Source organism: Gordionus sp. m RMFG-2023, chromosome 3, assembly GCF_954871325.1.
Source record: "Gordionus sp. m RMFG-2023 chromosome 3, tfGorSpeb1-WG-v2, whole genome shotgun sequence".
Lineage (NCBI taxonomy): Eukaryota > Metazoa > Nematomorpha > Gordioida > Chordodea > Parachordodidae > Gordionus > Gordionus sp. m RMFG-2023.
In genome coordinates, this window is record NC_088777.1 from 38,373,504 (window position 1) to 38,386,693 (window position 13,190).

The window sequence follows — 13,190 nt, forward strand, 5'->3', positions numbered from 1 at the left end:
AATATTCAGGCAAACAAAAAAGTGTTCTATATTTAAACTTTTTCATTTATTTATGTTTTGTATGTAGATAAGAAATCAAGCTAATATTTTTTTTACCTCACCTCAAATTTAAATATAACTGAGATAAAACATTTTATGACTCAATTAGTTACTTACCAGTCAATCATAACTTTCTTTTTTTATACTAGCACAGGTAAGATTCATATAAATTATATTATGCTTACCATTAACTAACCAATAGATATAAATGTTTTTTGTTTAAATATATAAGATTGTAGCTTTATATAAGTATATATAAACATACACAATAATTTAAATTCCTTACATAATAGTATGACTTTTTAAATATATATTAGATACAGTTTAACAAGTGTTATTATAAATAATAAAATTATAGCCTCTTCTTTTTGAAGTTTTTTAAGTACTATATATTCTTAACAGGATTAAAATGTAGGACTTAGCTGAGATTTAATATCAGATCAAGGTAGATTTAAAAAAATTGGAATAGGCTGATATTTTTTTAAAAAAACCAATCCAATCTGATATTATTGATTTTGGTTATTTTATGATTAATATTTTTAAATTTATATAATTACATTTTTGTGAAAAAATAACGAAATGCTATACTCCAAAATATAACTCTTTTAAAAAAATTGTTATTTTTTAAAATATATTAATATATATTCTTTATATTTATATGTAGTTACATAATCAGCTAAAAATCTTGCCTCCTAATTAGGCATAGCAAATTTTTAGGCTGAGTCTAATTATTTAGGCTATGTCTAATAGGTTAAATTTAATTAGGTTTCTCTGATTTTTAGGCTAAGCCTAATTGGGCTTACTCGTAAAAATGGTCAAGCCATTTTGGAGTCTGCCAGAATTTGCTGATTACGTAACCTATTTATATGATTTCCAAAATTAAAATTACAATGTCTTATTTAAATCGAATACTTTATAGAATGTTTTTTAGTCTAAGAAAGCATATTTTTAAGTCAAATAAATTTATTAATTTTAAATTTTTATGAAAAATAAATATTATATTATTTCTTATATTTTTTTGATGGAAATAAATATTATATTGTGATATTACCCTTGTAGATGTTATAACTAGTTACTTTTCAAAAGTCTTTAACAATAATAATGAATAAAAGGAACCAAAATTCAATTTTATACATTCCACATATTTTAAATAAGATAACTTTGGGCAAATAAAAAAACAAAATATATTTAATCATTCACGATATGGGCCATTCCATGTCAAATCGATCAAAAAAGGCCCATTTTTGACCGACCCCTTTTAAAATTGTTAAAAATTTCTGGAATTATTTAGAAGGGGAAATAAAAGAGAAAGCCGTTTATTTTAGCTCGCCAGCACACCTGGTTCTTGAGATATAGGGGCTTATAGGTACAAAAAAGAGCCAATTTGGAATCTGTAAAATTTTTAAAATGCTTATATCTCAAGAACTATTTATAGTAAAAAGATATATAATATATCATATTGTAGGTAAAAAAAAATCTCTAAAGGACTATCAAAATAAAATAAAAATTGGAGCCAATTTGAGTCTTTAACTTCCGGTTTACCTATAATGCTTTACCTGTATTTTTAAGCAAAAAAGGGAGTTTGTTTTCGAAATTTTTTTATTGCTTTTTATTTAGACACCTTTTATAAATATATGTATGATGTCAAAACCTTGGCGATGCTATCGACTCTTCCAAAATATACATTTTTATCAAAAATCGTAAAAAAAATAGATGGCGCTAATGTTTTAAAAAATATTATTTCTAAAAATGAAAATATTTATAAGTTTATAAGAAATGCGATAAAATTTTCCAGTTCTGCTCCCCCCCCCCCACCATCCTTAAATTTTTTACATATTTTAGATCTCTGCTTTACTACTATAATAGCGAATGACTTTTTGGCACGATAATGTATAACAGCTGCATTAAAAAAGAATTTATATTAGACATATTATCGATTATATTTTACGATAATAATATTTTAAAAAATTAAAAGTTTAAAACAATCTCTTTCTGTTTAATATAATTTTTTTTCCGATCAGATTAATTTTAAACAAGCCATATTCTAGGTTCAAATTAAATAAAATTTTATTCTATATAAAAGATGGATATACCAAATATTAAAATATCAAGATGTTGTAACCCATTTAATTTACAAAAACACGCATATTATTGCAAGAATCTAAGAAAGATTCAACCTTGGATGACCAAAAAAAATTTACCAATCAATTTAAATATGCTAATATGCTCTTCATGCCGACAAAAATTAGCAAAGCTTCCTTATAATGACAATGATATTGATTCTCCTCCTCATATAGTTAATCAAGAGGCAATTGAAAACATTAATATATCCCTACAATCAATTGGGGAATCTCCCATTTTCTCAGGATAAAATTGAAACAAAATTTTATTCTAATTCAACAGAATCGCAAATATTAAATATAACATTTCACAAATTTTAAATTATGGAATGAATATGATTGTCTATCTCTATTTCTATATTATTAATATGAATGAATAATAAAAAAATTATACGAAAGATTTTATTATTGGAAATATATTACATTATTAAGTGTCTAATGGGCATTTACCCACACTGCCCCTCAATTTATTTAGTATATTTAATAGAAATTTAAAATATTTTTAGTATAAAAAGTGAAAATATCCGTTTATTGATAAGTTTGCAGCAAAATTTTAACCAAAATCCGTAATTTCATAAAGCGCCATCTATTATTTTTTTAAATTTTTGGAGTCGATAGCGTCGCCAAAGTTTTGACATCGTATATATATTTATAAAAGGTGTCTAAATAAAAAGCAATAAAAAAATTTCGAAAACAAACTCCCTTTTTTGCTTAAAAATACAGGTAAAGCATTATAGAAAAACCGGAAGTTAAAGATTCAAATTGGCGCCAATTTTTATTATTTTTTGATAGCCTTTTAGAGATTTTTTTTACCTACAATATGATATATTATATATCTTTTTACTATAAATAGTTCTTGAGATATAAGCTTTTTAAAAATTTTACAGATTCCAAAGTGGCTCTTTTTTGTACCTATGAGCCCCTATATCTCGAGAACCATGTGTGCTAGAGAGCTAAAATAAACGGCTTTCTCATTTATTTACCCTTCTAAATAATTCCAGAAATTTTTAACAATTTTAAAAGGGGTCGGTCGAATCGTGATCGATTTGACGTGGAATTGCCCATACACTAAATATTGTCTTGGTCCTGAAAAACAGAATTTCAAATTATTTTTTGCTTTGCCCATAGTTTACAGTTTGCCACCTGAGTATTATACTATTCTAGGTCCATCTGCAAAAGCTATATTTTAATGAACTATCGATCCAAACAAAAAATTGAATTAAATTATACTATGTGCCATGTTTTGTTGGATTGAATTATTCTATATCCATCCAACCAATAGAATTGATAAAAATAACCATTTGATCATTTTATCACCAATATTGTTTTAATATGTTTAGGATTATATTTTTCTATAACAAAAAAGGATGAATTTTCAAATTATTCTATCTCCAACGTTTTATTTTTTTGACGATTATATTATGCTTTATCCTTTGAAAATATGTTTTTTTGGTAATTTTTATTATTTTTGAGCATTAAATTATGCTATATTCATTAAAAATATGTTTTTTGAATTTTTTTTGAGAATTCATATTGTATTATATTTTTCATTTAAAATGACCCAAGTAATTGAAGAAGAAAAGATAGATAAGCTCTATGATTATATATCCCTAGTAATGAAGAAAGGTATTACGAAGATGATGTTTGATTTATATAAAGACACATGCAGAGTGAAAAATATCGCAGTTTTAGAACATGCTTATAGAACAATATATGATTATGATTTTAATATATTCATAACCAAAATGATAGGTATGATTAATGTGAGGAGTTTAAAATTAAACAGTCTAATATTGAATTTTATCCAAATATAACTAAGCAAAAAAATTCTGATTGAGTGAATACCAACAAAGAGGTTGCTATTGTTAGTTTTAACGCCCTTCCAAACTTAAACATCCTCATTTTTTTGCAAGCGTAAATCGAACACTTACTATCTTATAGCCCATTGTAACATCAATAAAAGATCATGTACTATAAGGTCAGAGCTGAGTGCAAATGATATTACATCAGCTTTAAAAATTTTAATCTAATTTTAGAAGATTTACCTCCTTAAAGAAATTATTTTGTGGTCAGATTCATGTATTCCGCAAAATCATAATTCCAACATTTTCTTTAGTTTGATCCATTTTTTGATGAAGCATTCTTCAATTTATGCATAACACAAAAATACTCGGAAATGGGTCACTCTAGTATACAAGAAATCGACTACGTACATAGTCAGATCGAAAGAGTTAATTATTTTTATTATATCAAATAAAATTTTATTATATAGGTCCTTTCTAAAACTGAAATTTATTTTGCCAATTTGAATAAACCAATCCATTTAAGGTATACCACCTAAATAATCCTGAAGATTTTTTGTAATATCCAAGAAGTTCCAAATATTTTAAACTAATTCCATATGCATCTATTAAACAAATTTGATATAGTCAAGGTAACCCTATGACCTTAGTTTATAAAACGAATCATAAAGACGATATTTTTCAAATCATTCCATAAACAGCTCTAAATCCATAAAACCAGAAAAAGTAATATTATAATAAGAGATAATTCCAAGTATTGCAACTAGTAAAAATTGCTTGATAATCAAGGAAAAGGTCGAAAACCTCAAGTCAATTATTTTTTTCCAAAATCTGATAGAATTTATATATTATCTTTTAAAGGATAAATAATTTTAAATAAAATTTATCATTTTAAATTTCCAAAAACATTATGTTATGTTATGTTATATTTATTTGTTATATAATTATAAAACCGATAAATAAAATTTAAGAAATTACCTGTTAAAATTTATTTTTGGAGACAAATTTAAGAAAAATGCTAATTTTATATGGACATAAAATATGAATTTGATTTTTATTTTACTCCAGACGAATAAAATTCCAAATGAAATTTAGAAATTTTATTTTATGTTCACATCTAGAAAAATTATATTCCCATTTTCATGAAAACTATATTTTTGTAATATATGAAAATTGGTTCATATAGTATTTTCAGTGTGATATTTAATTAAAAAAAACCAAATTTCTAGATCTTACCATTTTGAAAATAGGAGACCATTTTTTAAAAAAATATTCCTATAAAGTTGGGAAACTTTAAAAATTGGCAAGACATTCTGTTTAAAAATTACGTCCATTTTCGATTGTATTAGGGTCATTCCATGTCAAATCAATCACTTTTCGGCCGACCCCTTTCGATTTCGATAAAAATTCGTAGGCTGGTTATATATGTTCCCATTAGATTATAAACAAAATTTTAGCGCATTAGAAACTATATTAGCGGAGATATTCGGGGTTAAAGGTCCAAAAAACGTCTTTTTTTGCTTTTTACTGATATTAAATAATTAGTTTTTAATTTAAAACTAAATATGATCAAATATTGAATCTAATATCAATAGCTAAGTTAATAATTTATAATTATGGCTAAAACATCAAAATTGATTTTTGATAAAATATGGGTCATCTTATGGTCAGTTGAAAACTTGAAATTAATATTTCGAAATGTATATGATCTCCGATTTTTAATTTTTTTAAGAAATATTATCCGTTTACTATTTTTTTAATAATTTCTTCAACAATTAGCATGGCTGGATATTTATTTAAAAAAATATTGCGATTTTTATACTTTTAAAAAATAGATGGCGCTATATATAATAGTTTTAATATGTTAAAATTCATTTTTTTTATTGATTAAAAATATTTTAATGTATATATATCATACTAAATCGATTACAATGTGCATTATATATATTTATTTGTAATTCAGATCATAAATTTTTAAAATCTTCACAAATTTTACCTAATTAAGATAGTTTATAAATTAATTAAATCTTACTTTATCTAAAGGAATACAAAGCCTGGCTAGCTTGTGAGATTCTTCAGGAGATAATATATATGTTCGACTGGTGGGAGTAGAAGGATTGACCAGCGAGAGAATATGAGATTTAGGCAACACTAAAATATTATCTTTCAAAGGAAATTTAAATGAGGCTGAAGGTCCACAAGGGTGCAAAAATCGGATTTTTACTTCTTCATTTGTATAAATTTTATCGATTATATATCCTAACCACCATTTATCATCATATACACATGTTATATATCCATTAATATTTTAAAATATAATTTTCTCATTTAAAAACGGAACTTGTTTTATATTATATTTTTTGGAATTAGAATATATTTTGGTTTTTAGTTTATTTTGATCAATGGGAATAATCCCGTGAATTTTTTGGGTCCCATGTATGGGCAGTGCAGAATTAAATCTTTTACGAAGGGCTAATTCCTCTTCGATATATTCTTGATTGGATACATATTCAAATTGAATATTAATATTTTCTTTAGCATAATTATATAATTCTAATGGGGTTAGGATTTGATTTTTATTTGGCCTTTGAAGACTAGCTCTGGCAACTAATCTTTTGACAGTTCCTCCGATACCGTCACATGCATTTTTGCCGTGAGCAGTGACAAAGAAATGCCATTCGGCAGGAATATTAAAATCGTATTTATGAAGGCATATGTTCAGAAAATTTTTGCGATTCTTGTATTGAGACGCGGCTTCATCCGAAAAATATATTATTTTTTCTGGTTTAGAATTAAATTTGGCTGTTAAGAATTTAATGAATTTTTTTTGATAAAGGTGGACTGCACTAGTATTATGGCTTAATGATTCGGACAAAATAACAAAATTTATATTTTTTAATTCTTCTCCAGATTTATAATATGCTACAAATGGATGTATAGTGGCCTGCACATTGTTCCAATGAAATCCCTGAACTTTATCTTGTAAAATAAGGGAATAATTTTCAGAATAATCTAGAATTGTTAAAAATTCCTCATCTTTTAAATTTTCTTTGGAATTCTTCAAAAAAACTTTGTGTTTAGCTATAAACGAGTGAATTCGATGAAACCATCAATGGACTTTATAATAGTTTCAAGATTTGCTCTATCCACCGTGATCCATTGTTTAAACGTGACATATTCTAAACGATTTCTCTGAAACAATTCGTATAATTGGCCCATAAGAGATTCTATACAAGGGCATTGATCACAATTTGTTAAATAACATTTTGGCTGAGATGGATTACAAATAATTTGCGCCAAAAGTTTGTTATAAGAATTTATACAGTAATCTTCTCCTGCTGTAATTTCAGCTATTACATTTGTCATTAATTTCACATTCTGATGAATGGCGCAGACACAAACAGTGTGTGTGCCATCCAACTAAAATTCAGTTTTTTGGTCTAAGTTCGGCAAATTTAGGGAATCCAATTGATATACTTGGGTATTCTTCCTTAAACATCTTGAATATTTCTTTAAGATTATTTAATATAAATCTTTGCTGATTCTTTCTCGCCTTTAACAGATACACAATCTTTTATTCCAGGCATGAGTCGGCTTATTTCATCAGAACTATAATTTTGTTATTTTTATTGCTTAAAAAAATTTTCAAAATCTTTGAAATTATCTTTATCTCTGGTTATTTTAATAATGTAAGATAATGACAATTTCATAACATTATTGGTCTTGATGAGTATGATTTAGTCTGGGGGGGGGGGGGGGAGGGTTGGGGGTAGGCCTAATAATTAATGTGATTTTCGATTTTTCCCTTAATAATTTTCCTGCACCCCTTTAATCCTGCTTTTTTGTTCGTGTGCTAGTCCGATTTTTTAATTATTTTAATTTACATTGAAATATTAAAAAAATTATTAAAATTTTTTATCCTGCGAATATCTCAGGGGAATAAGGTTTACAAAGTTATATGATCGAATTTTAGGATATATTATACATTAAAATATTTATAATCAAAAAAAAAAGAAATTTAACATATTAAAACTATTATATATAGCGCCATCTATTTTTTTAAAGTATAAAAATGGCAATATTTTTTTAAATAAATATCCAGCCATGCTAATTGTTAAAGAAATTATTAAAAAAATAGTAAACGGATAATATTTCTTAAAAAAATTAAAAATCGGAGATCATATACATTTCGAAATATTAATTTCAAATTTTCAACTGACCATAAGATGACCCATATTTAAAAAAAAATTATTTTTGATGTTTTCGCCATAATTATCAATTATTAACTTAGCTATTGATATTAGATTCAATATTTGATCATAATTAGTTTTAAATTAAAAATTAATTATTTAACATCAGTAAAAAGGAAAAAAAGGCGTTTTTTGGACCTTTAACCCCGATTATCTCCGCTAATATAGTTGCTAATGCGCTAAAATTTTGTTTAATCTAATGAAAACATATATAACCAGTCTACAACTTTTTATCAAAATTGAAAGGGGTCGGCCGAAAATCTTGATTTTTTTGCTCATTTGACATGGAATGACCCATTAATGGTTGACTGATTGATACATTATATTTTATTTTATGATCATCGAACATTTTCTTAAAATTATTTAATATAAACAAGAATATAATTTTTAGAGATAATCTAAATTTTAGTGAATTTTGATTCATAGTAAAATATAAATTATTTGATTTGGGCAATAAGAAATTTCTACTGAGATTGAATGGCGATCTTTAATTTCAAACACTACTCAGAATCATAAAATTTATAAATTATCCCAAAATTAATGATATATTTTTCTTATCTATATTAAAAAGCATGTTTTTAATTTTAGAATTTACATATATATATATTGACATTTAATTATTGTTAATGTTATTAATATAAACTCAATATTTATAAACTTAAAATAGTATAGTCTAATATTCATTAGTTCGTAGAATGATTGGTAAATCATGATGGATAAATTAGATATTTGCTTATCTTATGAGATGTGAATCAAAATTTATTTTGATGAGATGGTTACTAAATTTTCATTATAAAAAAACGTTAATAGAGTATTAGTACCTTGTATATGAACAAATAATTGTAAGGAATAATAAATCGTCAAAAAGCTATGAAATCTAAAATAAGGTGTGCAAAGCTCACATCTAGCAATATTTTACATATTAAATGGTAAAATAAGCCAAAAGTCAAATTTATGATTTCTCCATCATCAAACGAAGGAAAAATATCTAGTTCTCCTATCATTCTTGACGGGATAGCTACTAGTTTATTATAATTGTATATATGCTATAAATTGCATATATAAATAAATACTTTATTCGTCCTTCATAAAACAATTTTTGGAAGTAAATTTTGTATTATGAAGTTATTTGAATTAAAACAGCCGTTAACAACAATTTTAGAAATGTAAAATTTTTCTTCATTAATCCACTAGGAAATTTCATTAAATAAGAATAATTTAAATTCTTACTAATTATATGAATATTTTCCAATATTTATTAATACTATAAATTATTTTAGTCGAATAATTCGATCGAATAATAGATAAAAAATTATTCTATGAATAATATATTTTTCTTTTCGAATTAATTTTCGAATAATTATGTTATTCGTATTCGTAAAATACGAATAACAAAATTCGTTTTAGATATAAATAGTTTAATACTCAGGCCCATAGAATTTTTTCATGATCTTGGTTTGAAAAAGATGGAAAATAAAAATAAATTTAATATTGGATTGTATATAAGATCAGTTTTATATGAATATGAGATCGGATCAGTAAAATTTCTGGATCAACTAGTAAAATAATATTTTAAAAACGGCTAGAACTAAATAAAAAAAACAAAGGTTCTAAACCAATTTTTTTTTAAACCAGGACAAGTTTATTAAATTTAAATTGTAACAATTAAAGAATTATTTAAACATGGACCAAAATTATTTTGAATATTTTGAAAACCTAAGCTAACAGGCTGAAAAATAATTAGATCTGTCAAGAAAATAATTTTTTTTGATGACAAGGACAGAAATATGTTAAGCTTAGCTGTTTCCTGCACATTTCTTGTTGAATTATAGATTATAATAAAAATCTATAAAGATTTTAGACCTCTAAGGATTTTTTAAAATAAAGATTTTTTGAGAATGCTTAATAGTTAACAGTATTAATAAAATTTTGCCTAAAATTCCAAATCTTTTTTGCAAAAGATATTTTAGAAGTAAATCTTATGTGATTTTATCCATAAAAATCTTTCATATTGAAATTAAAATTTTTTTAGATCTTTAAAAAAAATCTTCATCATCAAATAATTTTTGCTCAAAATTTTGGGCAAATAAATCTTTTTTTTAAAAAAAATACAGAAAATTAAAAAAGTAAAAGGTTTTCTGACCATTAGAATAAACTAGTTTAGAATAAAAAAAATATTTAGATTTACCTTTTATAATAAAAATTTATACATTAGATATACATGATTTTATTTTTACCAAAATAATCTTAAAACGAATATGAAAAAAAATATTCCAAAAACTACTTATTCAATTGAAAGAATTGTTTGTTATTAAGCATTGAGTTTTAAAATTGTTAGTTTATATATATTTTTTAAATTGCGTTAAAAATGAATTAAATTTTTAAAATGTTAAGAATAATTTTTTTTATTCGAATTTCAGATATTTTGTAAAGAGTAACTGTTCATATAAAAATTATTTTTCATAGAGGCAGAATAGTATTTAAAAATGATAAATTAAAATAAATATTTGTTGTTATGATGTACATCTTTAAATATAAGTTCAGTGATATCGGTGTATCTCAGATTTAAAGGCGTTTTTTGAAATGTAGTTTATATTTATTTAATTTTTAGATATGGGTGTATTAGAAAGGATATCTGAAATTGAAGCCGAGATGGCTCGTACTCAGAAGAATAAAGCGACGATGGCACATTTAGGAACTTTGAAGGCACGCCTAGCTAAGTTAAGAAGAGAATTGATAACACCAAAAGGAGGCGGTGGATCCGGGGCAGGAGAGGGTTTTGACGTCGCTAAAACAGGAGATTCGAGAGTAGGATTTGTCGGATTTCCATCTGTGGGTAAAAGTACACTTTTATCTAATTTAGCTGGTGTGTATTCTGAAGTTGCCGCCTATGAATTTACCACGTTGACAACCGTTCCAGGCGTTGTAAAATATAAAGGCGCAAGGATCCAACTATTAGACTTGCCTGGTATCATTGAAGGTGCAAAAGATGGGAAAGGTAGAGGCAGACAAGTCATAGCTGTAGCTCGGACTTGCGATTTGATCCTAATGATACTTGATGTTACCAAACCTTTAAAACACAAACTCTTGTTAGAAAAAGAACTCGAAGGATTTGGAATTCGTTTAAACAAATCCCGTCCTCCAATAGTATTTAAAAGAAAAGATAAGGGTGGCGGTGGTTTAAATTACAACGCGGTGGTCGCTCAATCGGAATTAGATATAGATCAAGCTAAAACGATTTTAGCTGAATATAAGATACACAATGCTGATATTACGCTCAAGGGTGACGTTACAGCAGATGATTTGATTGATGTTATTGAGGGTAATCGCGTTTACATTCCTTGCTTATACGTTTTAAACAAGATAGATGAAATATCGCTGGAAGAATTAGATATAATAACAGAATTGCCCCATTGCGTCCCCATTTCTGCCCATTTAAGATGGAATTTCGATGAATTATTAGAAACAATGTGGGATTATATGAATTTAGTAAGAGTTTATACAAAACCTAAAGGCCAAATCCCAGATTATGATTCACCCGTTATATTAAAACAAAGGTCAAAAAGTGTAGAAGATTTTTGCAATAACATACATAAATCCATATTAACACACCTAAAATATGCATTAGTGTGGGGTAGTTCGGTAAAACATAATCCACAAAAAGTAGGTAAAGAACATGTATTAAATGATGAAGATGTTATTCAAATTATAAAACGTGTTTGAATTGTGATAGATATATTTTTTAAATAAAAAAATATTTATAATGTTGAAATACTTGGCAGCATATTTAGGTTCAAAATATTTATTTATACATAAATAAAAGCAATTTTATATATCATTAAAATCAACGTTCTCGGTAATATTTTCTTCGCCAATTGGTATGCTATCAACAGCAATGTCACAAACATGCTCCGTTTTTAGTATATCGTTTATAATTTCTTTTACTTTATCAGTTTTCTGTTTAAAAAAAGTGTTAAATTTAAACAAAGAATCGCATTACCTTTTCTGGCGACATTTTATTTATATAATCTAATAATGTTTCTTTGAGATCGGGAGCCAACATAAATAAGTCTTTTAACTCCTTAATCGGCAAGAGGATTAAGATTGGTAGAGACTGTGGCATTATTTTTTGACAACATTTGATAAAACCTAACCAAGCTTGCTTTTGCTTCCATATCTTTTTTTTATATAAAATTATAATATAGTTTAGAATATATAGAATATTTATCTTAGCTTTAGATTCAAACCTAGTCTATTGTAAGCAATTTATAAATGCGTAATCTAGATTTTCTCTCAATTTAAATGCCTACATTTTCCAACGTCTACTTTTTAATTGCCAAGGCTAAATATACAATAAATTATACGCTTAGATATGTTATCTCTCTTTATATGTTCGTTTCTCAAATTTAGCAATTATAAACAAAGACTATACTTCCTTCTCGACAAGATTGTATAAAATTTTAACGATAAAGCCGATTAGCTTGGGATATTGAACTATGGATTGAATGACACTTCTCATAAATAAAATTGGCAAGGGGTTGACTTCAACCAAGGATTCAATTGCTATTGATATAACTTCTGGAGTGAATAGTCTTTTGTTTGCGAAACATATATTGATGGCCCTAATTAGAGCTTTGGTGTCGCATGTATTCTCTTCAATTTCTACCTTACCTATTATATTTATTAAAACTAGATTTAAATGTGTAAGGAGTTACCAATTCAAGAAACAACTAAAATATATTTATGATTGAAATTTATCTAATATGTAAAACAATTTTTAAAATAATGGGTCCTCATGCCCCATTTGAGTGTTTGTTCAAAAAATCGGACCCATTTACCCCGAATAGTGGTATCACTGTAACTGGAGATGCATAATATTTAGAAGCAAATAATTTAAAATATAGAATAGACATTTAAAAAGATTTTTTAATTCGTATAATGAGTGAGATTGTCGGCTGCTTTATGGAAAATATAATTAG

At 25.8% G+C, this 13,190-nt stretch overlaps 2 protein-coding genes across 5 annotated transcripts in view; one reads left to right on the plus strand and one right to left on the minus strand.

Moving 5' to 3' along the window:
* LOC135927555 (developmentally-regulated GTP-binding protein 1-like) lies at nt 1-11,999 on the plus strand. 3 transcript variants are annotated; one of them, XM_065463615.1, is made up of 2 exons: nt 1-21; nt 10,823-11,999. In XM_065463615.1, the coding sequence occupies exon 2, from the start codon at nt 10,825-10,827 to the stop codon at nt 11,932-11,934; it is 1,110 nt and encodes a 369-aa protein (XP_065319687.1). In that variant the 5' UTR covers nt 1-21; nt 10,823-10,824; the 3' UTR covers nt 11,935-11,999. The 3 variants fall into 3 exon arrangements, with proteins under 3 accessions (XP_065319687.1, XP_065319685.1, XP_065319686.1); XM_065463613.1 differs by lacking the exon at nt 1-21 and adding an exon at nt 63-193; XM_065463614.1 differs by lacking the exon at nt 1-21 and adding an exon at nt 250-331.
* Nucleotides 11,968-13,190, minus strand: part of LOC135927554 (symplekin-like) — a 24,939-nt gene continuing 23,716 nt past the window's right edge. For both annotated transcript variants that reach the window (XM_065463611.1, XM_065463612.1), the window contains 3 exons: nt 12,644-12,882; nt 12,212-12,388; nt 11,968-12,168 (listed from right to left, as the gene is read on the minus strand). In XM_065463611.1, coding sequence (XP_065319683.1) covers nt 12,040-12,168; nt 12,212-12,388; nt 12,644-12,882 — 545 coding nt within the window. In that variant the 3' untranslated portion in view covers nt 11,968-12,039. The remainder of the gene's footprint in view (nt 12,169-12,211; nt 12,389-12,643; nt 12,883-13,190) is intronic.

Excerpts from the sequence above, each read along its gene's own strand:
- LOC135927555 (XM_065463613.1), top strand. The coding sequence starts at position 136 with ATGACTCAATTAGTTACTTACCAGTCAATCATAACTTTCTTTTTTTAT. Across the intron at positions 194-10,822 it reads CTTTTTTTATACTAGCACAG|ATATGGGTGTATTAGAAAGG; the intron begins GTAAGATTCATA and ends TTTAATTTTTAG.